Source organism: Pseudorca crassidens, chromosome 3 (genome assembly GCF_039906515.1).
Source record: "Pseudorca crassidens isolate mPseCra1 chromosome 3, mPseCra1.hap1, whole genome shotgun sequence".
Taxonomy (NCBI): domain Eukaryota; kingdom Metazoa; phylum Chordata; class Mammalia; order Artiodactyla; family Delphinidae; genus Pseudorca; species Pseudorca crassidens.
This window is the reverse complement of record NC_090298.1, coordinates 140,205,179-140,223,987: the sequence shown is the minus strand read 5'-3', so window position 1 is coordinate 140,223,987 and position 18,809 is coordinate 140,205,179. Positions and strand designations below refer to the sequence as shown.

The window sequence follows — 18,809 nt, the reverse complement described above, 5'->3', positions numbered from 1 at the left end:
AGCATTACTTTTATTGGATTGTTTTACTATTATCATAGGTTTTCAGAATGTTTTGTAGTGGGTTTGTGTAAGCCACCAGAGAATGCTAACTCGGACAGCATGACTCAACCTGTGGTGTGCACAGGCCTCCCCTCACATGCTTATTAAAAATGCAGATTCCCAGGCACCGCCCCCAACAGTTTGGGTCAGTAGGCCTGGTGCCTCTGGGACCCCACTCTGAGAGCCATAGTCTACCTTATGCTGATCGCTTGGATTTTTGTACCCAACCTTCCCAAGACTGGAAAGGGGAACGCTCACGGTCCTCAAAGACCTGGGCTTCGGCACCCAATGCTCTGAAGAACGTCTCTGGTTACTAGTTGCACAGCATGCTTGTGGTATGTTAAAGTAGGTGGGATAGGTCAGCAGCCACTTATCCTGATAATGCATCCCTGTGGCCCTGTATGTGCAGGGACTGCCCTTTCCTGCCAGAAGTGGGAGGAGGCCAGAGTGGTGGTGCCATGTCTCCAAGGGTCAGTACAACATTAGTCCAAACATCACCAATCTGAACGGCAGAGTCAACATAAGGCATTGGCAAAAGGCTCACATCTGCTGTAGGAAATGTCTGTTTTCCAACGATCAGATGACCGAGAGCACAAGACCACAGGATGATTAAGGCCAAGGCCACTTCAACACTTTTTCCCCTCGAATGGAGCTTAGAAGGAGAGAATCAGGAGATGGTGAGGAGGGGTGGGGGTGTGTGTATGCTCCAATTATCTACTACTGCATAAAAGCCCACCCAAAGCTTGGTGGTGTAAAACAGCAATCTCCCCCCCTTTTTTTCTAACAATTTGTTTATTCATTCACCTATTGATGGGCATTTGGAATGTTTTTTTTTTTTTTTTTTTGGGCTGTGTCGCATGGCACATGGGATTTTAGTTTCCTGACCAGTGATCAGACCTGTGCCCCATGCAGTGAAAGCGCGGAGCCCTAACCACTGGACCACCAGGGAATTCCCAGCAATCCTTTTTTATGCTCATGGATTCTGTGGGTCAGGGATATGAAAAGAGCACAGATTGCTCCTCATCTGCTCCACAACGTCTGGGGCTTCTGCTGGGATGACCTCAACAGCTGATGTGGGAGCCCAGATGTCTTCTTCCCTCACACATCTGGGCTCCGATGGCTAAGGAAGGGGACCAGCTGGGACTGTCACCTGGAGGCCTGCCCAGGGCTCCCCGGTCTGGGGCTTCAGAAGGTAGGCCTGCTTCCAAGGTGCCTCCAAGAGCCAGTGTCCCAGATAAGCAGGTGAAGCTGCCTGGTCTTTATGGCCCGGCATTGGAAGTCACAGCGTGTCACCTCTGCCATACTCCACTAATGGAAGCAATCACAAACCCGCCAGACTCAAGGAGGGGGAAAGAGAACATGGACCCTACCTCTTGAGGGGAGAAACATCAAAGAACTTGGGGCAGTGTTGTAGAACCAACATAGTAGGTCATCAGAAGAGTAAATAATAAACGATAACAGGAGAAAATTTCCCAGAGCTGAAAAAAGACACAAGTTTCAAATCGAAAGAGGATTCCCCAGTGCCAAGTAGGAGAAAAAAAAAAAGACTCAAATCTGGACATATCCTGGCAATGTTTCCAATCACCAAAGATAACTACTCCTAAAAACTTCCAGAAAGAAGAACCTACTCAAGAGGAACAAGAATCAGAAGATGACGTCAGACTTCTAGTTGGCAACACTAAACACAAGTATAAGATCAAAATAAACCTATTTTCAGGCAGAGGGGAGTTCAGAATGATAACCTCCCCTGAACCATCGCTAAGAGAGTTTCTAAAGGGCATGTGCCACAAAACAAAACCCAAAAACACAAAAGGAGGACCTGGGACACAAGAATTGGAGAGCAAAGAGACAAGGAAGGCAAGTCAGTGCATATTTTTAAAGTAGCAGTTTAAAACCAAAATCCCAAATAATTTCTGTTGGTTTTCTGTTCCACCCCTCCCAGGATGGCGGTGAGGGCAAGATTATTACCACAGGATCCCTAGAGGACCCCGGTTCAGGTAAAGCTGAGACTGGGAGGGTCTGCCCCAAGCCACCCAGTTTATTATGAATCATCACCTCCCCTGCAAGGCTTCCGGCAAGGCAGTGCAGGGTTTGCCCCTTTCCCTCCTAACCTTCCCTCTCCATGAGATCCACTCCCTCCCACATTCTCAATGACTGGTGAAATTTCTCCTAAATTTACCAACTTAGCCATTTAATGTATTTCCTCCTTCTACATATTAGATTCTCCCTCTGATTACACTTGCACGAGTTAGAATTAGGTTCAACCATGAATAAAAGGAAACAACACATGCATGGAAGTTGATTTCTCTCCTTGTGAATGCCCGCTTCAGCAGTGGCAGGTCCAGGGACCCTGGTGTGCCACCCTCCAGGCAGCCTCGCGGCCAGCAGCCTGCTGCCTGCGGGTTATTCATCATCATCGCCTCTAAGCCACAAGCCCACTTTTCTATACTGTTTTGTGATTCTGGGTCTGGAACTATGTAAATTACGTTTCACAGCCTCCTTAGCCAGCCAGCCTCCTGCTGGGTTCTGCTGTTGGAAAGTACTAGATGCAGATTGGAAGCAGAAGGCAGAAGGGGCTGATTTCCTTTTCTCCAAGGCCGGCAGCAGTAGCCAGCTGGCTCCAGCCTCTTCAGCGGCACAGACCTTGCCCTGTCCATCAGTGTCTGTACTGCACTTCCTCCCCGCCCAGGCTGTGTCTCCTTTGGAGTCCAAGTATCTGCTAGTTCCCACCTTCTCACAGGCCTGAGCACCAACCATAGGGCATTCCAAGCTCTTGATGCCTCTTTGAGGATACAAAGATCCTCCACTGACTAGAAGAGAAACCCAAATTAAAACTTCTGCACCCTGTAAAGCAATTATACTCCAATAAAGATGTTAAAAAACAAAAAAACTTTTGCACCCAGCAGACTATCAAAAATTAAGCACTCTGATGACATCAAGTGCTAAGAAGTGGCAGGTAGCTGGCAGCCAAGATGGGTGCAGAATGGATGCAACCCCCTTTGGAGAGCACCCTGACCTGTAGTAAAACTGAAACGCACATGGGTTACAACAGTAGCTCCTGCACACTTGTGCATAAAGACTGCTCACAAATGTTTAGAGCAGCGCTCTAAGGGAAAAACCTGGAAACTGCCTAAATGTCCAACAGTGCAGAATGGAGAACTAGAGTCTGCTCAGGCCACATCTTGAGCTACATGAGGTCCAAAGGCTCACAAACAATGCTGAATTTTAAATGCTGAGGAAGGGAATTCCCTGGCGGTCCAGTGGTTAGGAGCCTGTGCTTTCACTGTTGAGGGCGAGGGTTCAGTCTCTGGATGGGGAACTAAGATCCCACAAACCGTGCTGTGTGGCCAAAAATAAATAAATAAATAAACTTTGAGGAATATATCTGTGTGCCATTTATAATTTTTAAAAATGCAAAATAATACTATGTACTTAGGTATACATACTTCCATGGTAGAATTTTTCAGAAGCACATAAAAAGTCAGAACCAGGGGCAGTCACCTCTGGGGGGAAGGACACAGGTTTAAGGCAGGGGACAAAGAGGTATGCAAGCATGTCGGCAATGTTTTTTCCCATACTGCACAGCAGCTCCAGGGATATAAATTTATATGTAACTTTCAAACGATCAAATAATTCAATTTTTAAACACACTTGGGAAAAATGTAGGTTACAGCATCATGATCCCATATGTGTGAAAAGACAGATTAAGAACACACATCTAACCAACTAATCTTCTGAGGAAGCACCTCTGGGTGTGAACTTTGAAAGGGATGCAAACAAGCCCCTGAGCCAAGCACAGACCAGCACCATCACTTTAACCTCTGCCTTCAAATCAGTACCTTAACACCTGCTGGTTCTCAAGCCTGGATACTCATGAGAACCCTCGGGCGGGAGTGGGGGTGCTTTTAAAACTGTAAAACTGCCTTTGCCCGGGCCACCAACTTCTTAAACCAGAGCTGGAGAATGAGGCAGGCTCGCTTTCATTCTGCAGGTGACTTTAACACACAGTCAAGGGTGAGATGCCAACTTGCCTATTTCAGAAATTCAGGGGAGATCAAGTATGGCGAGTGTGGTCCTGATGACATGGCTGCTGAGGCCACGGAGGGTTCCAAGCTCCAGGTCTCGGCCATGTGTATCAGTGTGGACACAGCGCTCCCCTCCAGGAGGGAGATGCTCGGTGAGGTGGAGCCACCCTCCCTAGAGGATTCTCTGCCTCCACGTGAGTAAATGGCATGGAGTGAAGTGAGTTAATCCACAACAACCGCTTAGAACCACACTTGGCACATAGTAAGCACTCCACGTTAGCTACTTTTCAAGTAAGTAAACTGTTTTGAGGAAAGTGCTCAATAAAATATTTTAATGAGGATCATGTTTACTCTTATGGCTTCATTAGCAAGCTCCCAGACCCATGTGAGGGAAAGGAAAGGCAGCTCAGACCTCCTGGTCAAACTTGTGAACAATCTCTCAACACCTAACCTGTGTATGCGCAGGAAACATCGAGAGGGACAGGAGACAGTTAAGAGTAGATCAGAGAAGAGCTCTGGGAGTGAGCCTGAAAGATCGAGGAGAAAATAAGTTCTTACCCTTCACCTCATCTACTTCCACACGATCTATTTCACAACGAAAATCTAACTGATAACGTCAATTACAAAAAGCCTGGCCGCAACGGGGAGCAAGGGTTTGCACTTGCTTTAAGATGGAGGCTCAGTTGCTTCTGTGTCCTGGCATTGTGTCGATGCAGAGCCCGTGTGGTTCTTCAGCCAAGACGCTTAAGAAAACCCAGATCCAAGACGGAGGAGGAGGTTGAGACGTTTGCCTTTCAGGCAGAAATTGCCCAGTTGATGTTACTGAGCATCAATACTTTCTACTCGAATAGAGCTCTTTCTGAGGGAGCTTATTTCAAATTCATCAGATGCTCTGGACAAAATCATGGTATGAAAGCTTGACAGATCCCAGTAAACTAGACTCTGGGAAACAGCTGCACATTAATCTCACTCCAGACAAGTAAGATCAAACCTTCACTATTGTGGGTACCAAAATAGGAATGACCAAGGATGATTTGATCAATACCCTTGGTGCTATCACCAAGTCTGGGACCAAAGCATTCATGGAGGCTTTTTAGGCTGGTGCGAAGCCTCCCTGTGACTGACCAGTTTGGTGTCGAGTTTTATTCTGCCTATTTGGTTGCTGAAAGTGGTCTTTATCACCAAACACATTGAGCAGTATGCCTAGAGCCTTCTGTAGAAGGACCATCTGGTTAGAACTGACACAGGCAAACCTATGGGCTGTAGAAGAAAGATTATTCTGTATCTGAAAGAAGACCAAACCAAGTCCTTGGAGGAAAGAAGAATAAAGGAGATCATGAAGAAACACTCTCTGGACCACTCCCTGGTGGTCCAGTGGTTAAGACTTCACACGTCCACTGTAGGGGGCACAGGTTCGATCCCTGGTCAGGGAACTAAGATCCTACATGCCTACATGTCTCAGGGCACAGCCAAAAAAAAAAGAAACTCTCAATTTATTGGCCATCCCATGACTCTTTTTGTGGAGAAGGAACGTGATCAAGAAGTTAGTGATGGCTGAAATGTTGCTTAACTGTGAGTGGGAAGATGCTGGACTGGATGGAGGCCCTGTCCCATGGTGGGCAGGGGGTCAGGGGAGGAGTGGACGCAGCAGCCAGCTGCACTGCGGGGAGAGTCTCAGAAGCTGCCACACATGGCACTTTCCGCTGTGGGCTTTCTTCACTCCCTGAACCGCCTTTGACCCTTCATGGCACCAGTGGGAACACCACTGCTGACCCCAACCTGCCCTCCTGCACCCACAATCCCTTCCAGATCATCCGGAGCCCCTAGAGTTCCCTTGGGTGGAGGTCGCACCCACCACATGGGAACCACATCTTCACCTCACCGGATCCTTTCACACAGAGGCCCAGGGAACATGGAGATGGCGCAGGCCCTGCGCCCATGACGCCACCAGCTGTGTGACACTGGGCACGTTTTGCTTGACCTGCAAGAGCTGTGATTCCCTACCTGGGAAATGGGGACCACAGCACCTGCCTCCTGGGGCTGTGCCGCAGGCCTGAGGGGACGAGGCTAGGAGCTGTAAAGCGTGGCCAGCTGGATGTCATTTGAAGAAAAGAAAAGCAAGTCTCTTAGGACAGCCACACAGCTGAGGTTGGTTATTTCACTTTATTTAGCAAACCGTCACACTATGGGCCCCACCAAACTGCTCCTCCAGCCTCCCACAAGGGTCTGCCTTGGAAAGAAGCTCAGAGGGTGAACAGGAAGGCCCAGGCTCCCCAGCTGGCCTCCTCTTCTGTCACACACACCACACAGCACAGAACAAGATCACTGCTCATGTCCTCAGATGCCCACCCCAGTGTGGTCTGGGGGCCTCCAGTGTTCAACAGCCACCTGCGGGTGTCTCGACCCAGCACCAGGCACAGACCTCCTGCTCCTGAGAGGCTGGCATAGGGCAAGGGCCTCTGCACCCAGCTGTGGGGATGTCAAACCCTTTTCCCCAGCCCTGAAGCCTGTCCCCACTGGGCAAGAAGCAAAATGTACGAAAATACTTCTTTAATTATTTCTTTGAAATGGTTAAGAAATAAGGTCATCTTATTTTTCTTTTATAATCCTAGTTAAAAAAAAAAAGTTCACATTAGCGCCAGGGCCCTTCCCCAAATCGAGCGCCCGCTGCTCAGTAGAAACGCTTGTTCCGCTCCTGCCTCTTCTGAAACACCACGGCCCCCACCACAGCACACACGATGATGCCCAGGAGGGCGCAGAGCAGCAGCAGGAACACCCGCCACCCCGTCAGGGGCCCGCTGCGGAAGTTCCCCGTCGGGTCGTCCACGTTGTCTGAGGGAGGAGAGAGGGGGGAATGAGAGGCCGGACAGGCTCCCAGGAGATGGGGGAGCAGGGCGACAGCCCGTTTAGGCCCCCACACCCACCCTAGAGGCGTCAGCTGTGGCCTGCTCACACCGCACCAGTGAGGGGCAGGGGCATGCACAGAGATTGTCCAACCTCACTGGGACCAAGGTTCCCAGGGATCAAGGCTCCCAGGGATCCAGGCTGAGGTGCTTTCTGCTACAAGAAACTGGTGAACACTGGACTCCTGGGGTCTCCTTGACAGCCTGAGTCTGCCTGAGACAGGCCCAGGACCTGCTTTCACAAGCCCACTCCCAGCCCAATGCAGTGGTCTGAGGTCCCCACCTGAAGAAACACAGCCCTGGCCACAGGCTGCCCTCAATCACATCTGGATGCGTTCGGTTTCTCCCAGGGCCCCGACCCCCAACCCCCATCCTTCTGCTTTGACCCTCTACCCCAATGGGTCCACCCAATTGAAAACGAGTTAACCCCTGCTTGGCCAGCTGCATGGGGTTGCTGGGTGGGCTAGAGCAGATGATGTGTCCGAAAACCCTCGGCAGCAGAAAGCCTTCAACCAAAGGTCGCAAAACTGGTCTATGGCAGGATTTGTTTGGCCCCCAAAACATTTAAAAGCAACTTGAATCTTAGAAAAGTGAGATGTCACATAAAATGTTGGGTTCCACTGGTGCTCTATCACCCGCTGGGCCCACATGCACAACTTTGGAGCCCCTGGGATAGATTTCGCCACACACACACACAGGGGCCTCACTTCCCGCACGAGAACCCTTGCTCCATGAGGACGAAGTGGTGGCTGACTAGTACTCTGGGAAGAACTCAGGCTTGGGGTTTTGCCAAAACTCAAGTTCACATCTTGCCTTTTTACCTCTTTCTAGCTGAGGAAACCTGAGGATCAGCTCTCCCAGCAGTCACAGGACCTACTTCCACGCCGTTCACTGAGGCCACGCACTGAGGTATCAGAGTGCCCCACGCACCACCCACACCAACAAACAGCCCCTCTGGCTTCACTGGCCATTATCCCAGCACTGAGTGCAGGAGGATGCAGACACCAGGTGCCCACACACCTGCTCATGAGCACTATTTGCTGATCCAAGGGCCTGGCTGGACCAGGGAAGGGCAGATGGACCCCGGGCACTTGCCCGAGCCGGCCCAGGCCCCACCGGGAGGGGCTGCAAGTGCATACCTTTGGGCGACTTGAGCAAGTTGACGCTGGGCTCGATCTTGGTCCAGTCAATGTTCTCCTCGTCAGGCGTGTGCTCCACCATCAGCTGGAACAGCTTCATGGAGATGATGTCATGATTGTCTGCAGGATGAGAGTTAGCTTCTAAGGGGCCTGAAGACGCTTCGGCGCACGTGGCCCAACGACCACCCCCACCACCACATAAAGTGGCCAGGTTCCCTGGGGAGAACCCAGTAGCCCCCAGCAGGCAGCATTCCAGGGGCTGGAACACCTCCAGAACTCAGCAACAAGAAACCTGGAAGGAGGCAGAGCAGACAGGAAAAAGTAGGAGTTTTACAATCAAAATCATTGGGTCTAATCCTGGCTCTGCTGTCCTCTTTGAGGCTCAGTTTCCTCATTTGTAAATGCAGGTGGTAATCTCCATCTTGCATGGTTATCAAGGCATATAAATGAGAAAGTACAGACAAGGCACAGGCGTATTGCTTGCAGATAGTATGTCTTTGAAAACAGAACCAGATAAGGACCCACACATTGTTCTATGACTGGTTGAGAAGCCTGATCCTCCCAAGGGCAGGCAGCCCCCAGACATTCCTGTCACAGAGACCCAAATACAGAATGCAGACAAACGACTTGGCAGCCAGCTGAAAGCTCAGCCAGACACACAGTCAAGCGACTGTACCTGAGGAGACTTGAGAAAGGCCTGGGTCCAACTAGTATGGGCAGGAGAGAACCTCTAAATGACACTGACAATAACTGACCAACCCATTTTTGAGATGGGGAGGTTGAGGCTCCGAACCAAGACAAGGGTCCCGGTCAAGGACCTGACTCCAGCTATCAGCTCAGCTAACTGACTAGAATTTGAGGAAAGGTCCAGAAAAGGGAGAGCCTAAAGAGCAAGGACCCCCGTGGCCGGATTGGGCAGAGCCCAGCCATACCTGACACCAGTATGCACAGCCCCTGGAAGCCCAGGGACAAGCATGGACTCTGGAGTCAGGCATCAGGTAGGTCCCATCTGAGCTCTGCCGTTCCCTGGGTGCATGAACTTGACAAGATCCCTTCAACTCCCAAATGCCCAATGGTCCCAGGTGTATAAAATGAGAAAGAGACGGCTACCTATCTAAGAACACACCACGTGCCTTTATGCATGCGATGCCTGACGGGAGGCTGGCGTGCACAACCCTCCAACTAATGGTCGGACACTACTGTGTGCATGGCTCCCTCCATTGCCCTTCCCGGGGCCTCTCTAAACAACCTTAGAGAATATCCACCTGCCACAGATCTGGCTCTGTTCCCAGAACCTTCTCATGACACCTGCTGAAACACTTGTCAGATGGAATTCCAAGTAACCCAGAGGAGGGCTGTAGCGAATCCACAGATGGAACAAGACGGACCATGAGCTGGTAATTACTGAAGCTGGTTAACAGCAACAAGGGGCTTATTAGACCACCTCCCCTCTTATGGGTATTTAGTGGAATTTCCACATTAAAAACTTTAAAACAAACCCCCCCCTCCGCCCCGCAAAATAGACACTGGGACAGGGTGGACCCAGGTATTTGCATGGTGAAGGGCAGGCTCCTGAACGGTGCTGGCTCACAGGCCCTGGAAACATCTGTCCTGACAATAAACAAGCCTCTGACTAGTTCTCCACACTGCTTCCTAGCTCTGGTAGGCAGGAGCCAGCCCCAGGCTTGGTGCCTCCCAAGGGCCTTGAGAAGGGACTAAGGACCAAGGCCAAAGGCCACCATCAAGTGCCACCCAGGCCTGGTGGCCCCAAGAGGCCTGTGTAGGCAGGCAGCATCCCAATGCTTACAGCATGCACCATGGGCCAAACAAGACAGAGCCCTGACTCTGTGGAGCTTACAATTCAGTGAGGGGGACACAGATAATGAAATAAATTACATGGCAGATTCCAGGATGGTTAAGTGCTATGAAGAAAAATAAAGCTAGGAAAGGTGATGGGAAGTGTGCAGGGGACTGGGATGTGTGTATGCGACTTTAAAGGAGGGAATCAGGGACAGTCCCACTGAGGAAGTGACATCTGGGCAAGACCTGGAGAAGCCAAGGGAGAGATGCAAGCACAAAGGCCCAAGGCAGGAGGGCAGGGGTGGGTCTGAAGAGCGGCTAGGGGCAGTGTCACCAGGGAGCAGGGAGGATGAGCCAGAGGGAAGGGGGTGGGAAGGCGGCACACAGGCTTGGCAGTGTGCCGCTGGGAGGGAGGTGGGAGGAGCAGCTCTGCTGCTGTGCTGGGAGAAACTGTTGGGGCTGGCGTGGGAAGAGGGACCCCCGGGAAGCTCCTGTGGTTGTCCGAGTGAGGGAGGATGGTGGCCCGGACGTGCCAGCAGTAGAGGAAGGGAGAAAAGTGGTCTGAGGCAGGGAGAAGACAAAGCCAGCAGGACCAGCCAACGGATGAGAGGTGACGTGTGAGAGAAAATGCAGAGACCAGAATGATACCAAGGTGTTTTGACCTGAGCAACTACAAGGACAGAGGTTCGTTTCTATCTCTGGCTGTGGGTGTGTGAAGGCTGAGAGGCCTGCTTGGCACCAGGCGGAGATGCTGAGCAGGATGCTGGTGACACAGGTCTGGAGATGGAAATCTGGGGGTCCACTGCATCCAGATTCAAAGCACCCCAGCCCCTAGAGGACAGAGAGAGATGGCGGTGAGGGACTGCTCATGGATATGGGAAAAGGAGGAAGAAAACCAGGCAAGTGTGGAATCAAATGAAGGAAGGTCAGAAGGAAAGGGACTGGCTGTGTCACAAGCTCCCAAAGTACCAGGGAAGGTGAGACTGAGACTTCACACCTCGCTCAGCCCACACACTCACCAGACAGGTCGCCGGTGCCGGCTGAGGCTCCAAAGTAGTAGCCAGTGGGCAGGCGCACGCCCGTGATGTCAATGCAGTTCTTCCACTCGTTCTTGTCCTCCAGGTCAGTCATCACCTGCGGCCGACCAGCAGGTCAAGGGCAGCCTGGGGCCGGCCTGCCCACCTTCCCGAGCCCCCCCAGAGCCGCCCCTCCCGCCCGCTCACCGTCAGGCGACCCCGGGAGTAGCGCACGGCCAGGAAGGTGTCGTGATCGCGGTTGCGGAAGTCAGCCGTGCAGCCTGCCAGCTCGGTCCAGCGGCCATCCTTGCTGTGGTCGTAGGACAGGGAGCCATTGTTCACCATCACGGAGATGTACGGAAACACACGCTGAAACAAGACACGGGTTACTCTGAGGCCAGCCCAGCCCAGCCCGTGGGAGGCCGCAGGGCACCCACCACCCTGATCCCTGGAGGCTCCTCTCATGCAGGGACCAGGGAGAAGTCCCGTTCTGCTCTGCAGGAGAGCAGGGGCCTACCTCTGTGGTCTCATCATTGGGATACGTGTCCAGGAAGATGGCTAAGCCATGGAAGTTGTCTTTGCTTCCAAACACAGGCCCTGGAATTAGAAGGAGATGCTCCTGTAACGGGAGAAACTGGAGTTGTCCCATGGATACCTGAAGGACAAAGTAATGCCAGCACGGGTGGGTTAATCTGTGGTCATTCTCCCAGGAAAGAGAAGGGATCTTTAAGTGGGGGTGGGGTGGGGGACTGGAGGGTGGTCTCAGGGGTGTGGCAGAGAGGACTCAAGTTTGAAGCCTGAACTGTGAAGGAACAGCACCTGCCTATGTGCTCTGAGGTGTCAGGTGACAAGGGGATACCCAACCTGTGAAAAACAGGTGGCCATTACAGTAAGAACCATCCCTTAACCCTTCTGTCCAAGGCCAGACAGCAAACATTTTAGGCTTTGTGGGCCACAGATGGTCTCTGTCACACAGTCTTCCTTGTTTTATCCTTTTTAAAATGGTAGAGGGACTTCCCTGGTGGTCCAGTGGGTAAGACTCCGTGCTCTCAATGCAGGGGGCCCAGGTTCGATCCCTGGTTGGGGAACTAGAACCTGCATGCATGCCACAACTAAGAAGTCCACATGCTGCAACTAAAGATCCCCCGTGCTGCAACTAAGACCTGGCACAGCCTAAATAAATAAATAAAATAAAATAAAATAAAATAAAATGGTGGAATGGTAAAACCATTATTAGCTGGTGTAGAACACCAGGCCACAATGGGGCACAGAGTTGAGCCACAGGGTCATCTTCTAAAAGGACGCTCCCTTCAGTTGCCCCCAGGTCCCAGGTTTCCTCAAAGAGGAGCAGCAGCGCCCTAACAAGGGGTGCAGAGTGGAGGATCCTTGGCCACAGATGCACAGGTCCCACCTGTGCGAGCGCCACCCTACCTGGCACCAGGCGGTCCCGGGTATACCACAAGGCAATGCCATCACCATGGAGATTCTTCTTCCCTGCGCCATGGACTTTGAAGTGAACGTGCATCTCCCAGTCCTTGAGGAAGCAAGGCTAGAGGGAGAGCAGAGAGGGCTGTTCAGAGCTCCCCAGCTTGTCTGCCAGATGGAGGTGACCGGGCACAGACCCTGCACCGAGATGACACTCAGAACAGGGCCAGGCAGCAGGGTCATGAGTGTCACTGACCAACAGACCCCCCAGCATTCTCAGCAGGGAGAAAGGGGCTGCTGGGCCTCCCAGGTCGGGAGTGGGAGGCCACAGAGTATCCCAAGGCTGCTGAGGCAGCTTTTTAACAGAATGAGGGAGTTCCATAAGCACTTACAGTTCAAGATCAAGATATTAAAGATACTAAAAGAGGAAAGATAAGTTGCAAAACAGTATCAGCACTATGTGCTCATTTTTGAAAAAGAAATTAGCATATGTGTAGAGAAAGAAGGAATTGAAAGAAATATGAACCAACATTAATGAAAGCTAACTCTGGGAGGGGAATGTCTACTTTCTATGTCTGAATCTTCTGTATTGAACATATTACTTCTGTAATTAGAAAAAACTCAAATGAAAAATAAAAACCCTATGTCCCATTGTGGGTGATCTGGCTTGTGCATCACTGATTTACCAGATTCACTGTTCTGGGCCTGGGCACCAGGAGCCCAGGTGAGGAGACCTGGCCCCTGAGAACAAAGGGTTTGCAGGCACCTGCACTACAGCCTGACACAGTGTGAAGTCAGCCCTCCCAGTTCTTGACAGTTCATTGGCTCTGGGAGACCCTGAAGATTCTGGAGGGGGCAACTGTGAGGTGATAAGAACCAGGTCTCAAGGACATATGGGCACGGAATCTAAGTCCAAGACCTGCTGAGGGGATGGAAGGCCTGGTGAACCAGTCTTGCTTTGGACTGAGACGACAAAAACTGCAACTGAAAAGTAAGAATGAATGAGAAAGGCCTCCCAGGGATTGTAGCTCAGCTATGAGTCCTCACAATCCCTGAAATTAGACTAAACAGATGCACCCAAGCCTCACATTTCAGCAAAAAAAATCTTGCAAACACAGGGGCTTCCCTGGTGGCGCAGTGGTTAAGAATCCGCCTGCCAATGCAGGGGACACGGGTTCAAGCCCTGGTCCGGGAAGATCCCACGTGTCACGGAGCAACTAAGCCTGTGCGCCACAACTACTGAGCCTGTGCTCTAGAGCCCACAAGCCACAACCACTGAGCCCGTGAGCCACAACTACTGAAGCCCACGCACCTAGCCCGTGCTCCGCAACAAGAGAAGCCACCACAATGAGAAGCCTGCGCACTGCAACAAAGAGTAGCCCCCGCTCGCCCGTAACTAAAGAAAGCCCGCACACAGCAACAAAGACCCAATGCAGCCAAAAATAAATAAATAAATTCATTAAAAAAAAGAAAAAAGTTATCTTTCATTCTTCAGGGAGAAGAAAAGTGATCCGGATCCAGACGTAAAGTCAGAGATTCACGAAGGAATGAAGAACAATGACTAAAGCAGATATGAGACTAAAAATCTAAATAAATATTTGACTGCATAAAACAATAATGCTTTGTGTGATTTAAAACAGAAAGATTAATAACAACGGGGTAAAAAGAGTTAAAGTGCTCTAAAAGCCTTGCATTGTCCTGGAAGGAGTTAGAAGTACGCGTTATCATTAGACTTTGGTAAAACATGTGTGCTTTAAACTCCAGAGAAACCATTAAAATATTGGGAAATAAGCACAGAACTTTCAACCTAATAGAAGAGGAAAAGTGTAATAAAAATTAGCCAACCCAAAAGAAGCCAAGACCCGAGAGAAGAATGAACAGAGAACAGTCAGTACAAACAGAAAGTGAATAGTAAGATGGCAGATTAAACCCAAATAAACGTATCAGTAATCTTACTAAATGTAGATAGACTAAATGCTGGTAAGGGTACACATGATCTCCCTGTATTATTTTTCCTTCTTCTTTTTTTTAATGAAGTACAGTTCATATACAATATTAGTTTCAGGTGCACCACACAGGGATTGATATTTATATACATTACGAATTGATCACCACAATAAGTCTAGTAACTATCTGTCACCATAGAAAGTTACTGTAATATTACTGACCACATTCCCTATGCTGTACATTACATCCCCATGACTTATCTTAATCTCTGTATTTTTTCTTACAACTGCATGTGAATCTACAATTATCTCAAAATAAAAAGTTTAATTTTAAAAATAAATAACAGATCAAAGACTTAAACTTAAGAGCTAAAACTACAAAACTCTTTAGAAAAAACAATGGGGGAAAATCTTCACAACACCAGATTTAGCAATAATTTTCTAGATATTACACCAAAGCACAGACAACAAAAAAATCAAATTGGACTTCATCAAAATTAAAACCTTTTACACGTCAAAGAACGTGAAGAGAATGAAAAGACAATCCACAGACTGAGAGAATATATTTCCAAATCATATATAATGTCCAGAATATATAGAAAACTCCTGAAACTCAACAAAAAACCCAATTCAAAAATGGGCAAAGGACTTGGATACACATTTTTTCATAGAAGAATATATACAAATGGCTAATAAGCACATGAAAAGACGCTCAACATCATTAGTCATTAGAGAAATGCAAATCAAAACCACAAGATACCACTCTACACCCATTCGGATGGCTATCATCAAAAAACTGGAAAGGGTCAGACTGAGACTTCAGTCTGACCATTCACTAAATCAGGGGGTGGCGCAGTGGTTGAGAGTCTGCCTGCCAATGGAGGGGACGCAGGTTCGAGACCTGGTCTGGGAGGATCCCACATGCCACAGGGCAAATGGGCCCGTGAGCCACAACTGCTGAGCCTGTGCGTCTGGAGCCTGTGCTCCACAAAAAGAGAGGCCGCGACAGTGAGAGGCCCGCGCACCGCGAAGAAGAGTGGCCTCTGCTTGCCGCAACTAGAGAAAGCCCTCGCACAAAAACGAAGACCCAACACAGCCAAAAATAAATAAATAAATAAATTTTTTTTAAAAAAGGAAAATAAGTATTGTAAAGATGTGGAGAAATTGGAACCCTGATGCACTGCTGGTGAGAATGTAAAATGGTGTGGCTGCTATGGAAAACAGTTTGGTGGTCCTCAAAAAGTTAAACAAAGAGTTACCATACGACCCAGCAATTCCATTTCCTAGTTATTTACCAAAAAAAAAGTGAAAACAACCATCTACGTCCACCCATGTACGTAGCAACACTGTTCACAATAGCCAAAAGGTGGAAACCACCCAGTGTCCACCAACAGATGAATGGATAAACAAAATGTGGTGTGCGCGCGCACACGCGCACACACACACACACACACACAATGTTATTTAGCCATAAAAAGGAATGAAGTACTAACACATGCTACAACATGGATGAACCTTGCAGATATTATGCTAAGTGAAATAAGCCAGATATAGACAAATATATTATGATTCCATTTATGTGAGATACCTAGAAGAGTCAAATTCAGAAACAGAAAGTAGAATAGTGGTTACCAGGGGCTGTGGGGAGGCAGGGAACGGGGAGTTAGTGTTTAATGAGTACAGTTTCAGTTTGGGATGATGAAAAAGTTCTGGAGATAGATGGTGGTGATGGTTGCACAACAAGGTCAATGTACTTAATGCCACTAAACTGTACACTTGAAAGCGGTTAAGGGACTTCCCTGGTGGCGCAGTGGTTAAGAATCCGCCTGCCAATGCAGGGGACACAGGTTCAAGCCCTGGTCCGGGAAGATCCCACATACTGCGGAGCAACTAAGCCCGTGCACCACAACTACTGAGCCTGAGCTCTAGAGCCCGTGAGTCACAACTACTGAGGCTGCGTGCCACAAATACTGAAGCCCGCGAACTGTAACTACTGAAGCCTGCACGCTACAACTACTGAAGCCCACATGCCTAGAGCCTGTGCACCGCAACAAGAGAAGCCACGGCAATGAGAAACCTGCGCACCACAATGAAGAGTAGCCCCTGCTCGCCGAGAAAGCCCTGCGCAGCAACAACGACCCAATGCCGCCAAAAATAAATAAATAAATTTTTTTTAATTATAAAAAGAAAAGTGGTTAAGACGGTAACTTTTATGTCATTCTATGTTACAATAAAAATATTTTGAGAAATTTTATTTTCTTTGTCATGCAGATACATATTTACAGTAATCAAAGTATTTACATTTTTTACAGTATTTACATTTTTTTAAATATTGAAGATTGATTTACAATGTTAATTTCTGCTGTCCAGCAAAGTGACTCAGTTATACAGATATATATATTCTTTTTCATATTATTTTCCATTATGGGTTATCATAGGATATTGAATATAGTTCCCTGTGCTGTACAGTAGGACTTTGTCATTTATCCATCCTATATATAATAGTTTGCATCTGCTAATCCCAAACTCCCAATCCTTCCCTCCCCCACCCTCTTCCCCCTTGGCAACCACAAGTCTGTTCTCTATATCGGTGAGTCTCTTTCTGTTTCATAAATATGTTCATTTGTGTCATATTTTAGATTCTACATATAATTGATGTATTTGTTTTTCTCTGTCTGACTTGCTTCACTTAGTATGATCATCTCTAGGTCCATCCATGTTGCTGCAAATGGCATTACTTCCTTCTTTTTTGTAGCTGAGTAATATTCCATTCTATATCCACATCCTTATCCATTCATCTGTCGATGGACATTTAGGTTGTTTCCGTCTCTTGGCTATTGTAAATAGTACTGCAATGAACACTGGAGTGCATGTATCTTTTCAAATTAGAGTTTTATCTGGATATATGCCCAGGAATGGGATTGCCAGATCATATGGAAAATCTATTTTTAGTTTTTTGAGGAATCTCTATACTGGCTGCACCAATTTACATTCCCACCAACAGTGTAAGAGGGTTCCCTTTTCTCCACACCCTCTCCAGCATTTATTATTTGTAGACTTTTTAATGATGGCCATTCTGACCGGTGTGAGGTGGTACCTCACTGCAGTTTTGATTTGCATTTCTCTAATAATCAGAGATGATGAGCATCTTTTCATGTGCCTATTGGCCATCTGTATGTCTTCTTTGGAGAAATGTCTATTTAGGTTTTCTGCTCTTTTTTTTTTCGCGGTACGCAGGCCTCTCACTGTTGTGGCCTCTCCCGTTGCGGAGCACAGGCTCTGGACGCGCAGGCTCAGCGGCCACGGCTCACGGGCCTAGCCACTCCGTGGCATGTGGGATCTTCCCAGACCGGGGCACAAACCCACGTCCCCTACATTGGCAGGTGGACTCTCAACCACTGCGCCACCAGGGAAGCCCTCTGCTCATTTTTTGATTGGGTTGGGGTTTTTTTTTGTTATGGAATTGTATGAGCTGTTTGTATATTTTGGAAATTAAGCCCTTGTCGGTCGCATCATTTGCAAATACTTTCTCCCAGTCCATAGGTTTCTTTTCATTTTGTTTATGGTTTCCTTTGCTGTGCAAAAGCTTGAAAGTTTGATCAGGTCCCATTTGTTTATTTTTGCTTTTATTTCTATTGCCTTGGGAGACTGACCTAAGGAAATATTGGTAGGATTTATGTCAGAGAATGTTTTGCCTATGTTCTCTTCTAGGAATTTTATGGTGTCATGTCTTATATTTAAGTCTTTAAGCCATTTTGAGTTTATTTTTGTACATGGTGTGAGGGTGTGTTCTAACTTCATTGACTGCAGCTGTATTGCAGCTGTCTAACTTTCCCAACACCACTTGCTGAAGAGACTGTCTTTTCCCCATTGTATATTCTTGCATCCTTTGTGGTGACGATTACATTTAAAAAAACTGTCCCAATGCCATTGAGTATCGTACTGAAGACAATGGTTTAAAATATTAAAGTATTTAAAAGTAAAAAACAATAAAAGGTTAAATGGTAAATTTTATGTTATTGTATTTTACCACAATAAAAATAAATGAATAACTGTCCAAAAGCCTAATTTTATGCTGTTTACAGGAGACAACTCTAAAACATAAAGAAGTGGGAAAAAGAAAAGGATAGAAAAAGATATTGCATGCAAAAACTAAGCAAAAGCAAGCTTGTGCAGCTATGCCAATAACAAAGTTTAGAAGGGGACTCTTCTTAAGAACAAAAGACTCCATTTTTCAGGAAAATTTTGGTCTCAAAATATATAAAGCAGAAACTGACAGACTACAAAGATAAAGACAAATCCATACACAGGCATTTTAATACACCTCTCCTAATAACTGATAAAAACAAGCAAAAATGTCAGAAAGATATAGAGATTTGAACCCAATCAGCAAACATGACCTAAGGATCTAAATGGCACATTTCACTCAAGCAGTAAAGAATCCACATCCTTCAGAAACACACATGGAATGTTTCCCCAAAATCCTGATCATTCGAAGGACCATTTGCAAGTCTCA

At 48.0% G+C, this 18,809-nt stretch overlaps 1 protein-coding gene and 1 pseudogene across 2 annotated transcripts in view; one reads left to right on the top strand and one right to left on the bottom strand.

Moving 5' to 3' along the window:
* LMAN2 (lectin, mannose binding 2) overlaps positions 1-18,809 on the bottom strand; it is a 37,274-nt gene that overhangs the window by 11,344 nt on the left and 7,121 nt on the right. Inside the window, exons 3-8 of one of the 2 annotated variants that reach the window (XM_067732706.1) lie at positions 12,354-12,471; positions 11,440-11,519; positions 11,130-11,291; positions 10,926-11,040; positions 8,107-8,226; positions 6,209-6,896 (exon numbers count right to left, since the gene is read on the bottom strand). In XM_067732706.1, the coding sequence (XP_067588807.1) occupies positions 6,736-6,896; positions 8,107-8,226; positions 10,926-11,040; positions 11,130-11,291; positions 11,440-11,519; positions 12,354-12,471 (756 nt within the window). In that variant the 3' untranslated portion in view covers positions 6,209-6,735. Of the gene's footprint in view, positions 1-6,208; positions 6,897-8,106; positions 8,227-10,925; positions 11,041-11,129; positions 11,292-11,439; positions 11,520-12,353; positions 12,472-18,809 lie in introns of those variants that run through there. The other variant, XM_067732707.1, reaches the window with a different exon arrangement.
* Positions 4,123-5,891, top strand: LOC137220586 (heat shock protein HSP 90-alpha A2-like; annotated as a pseudogene).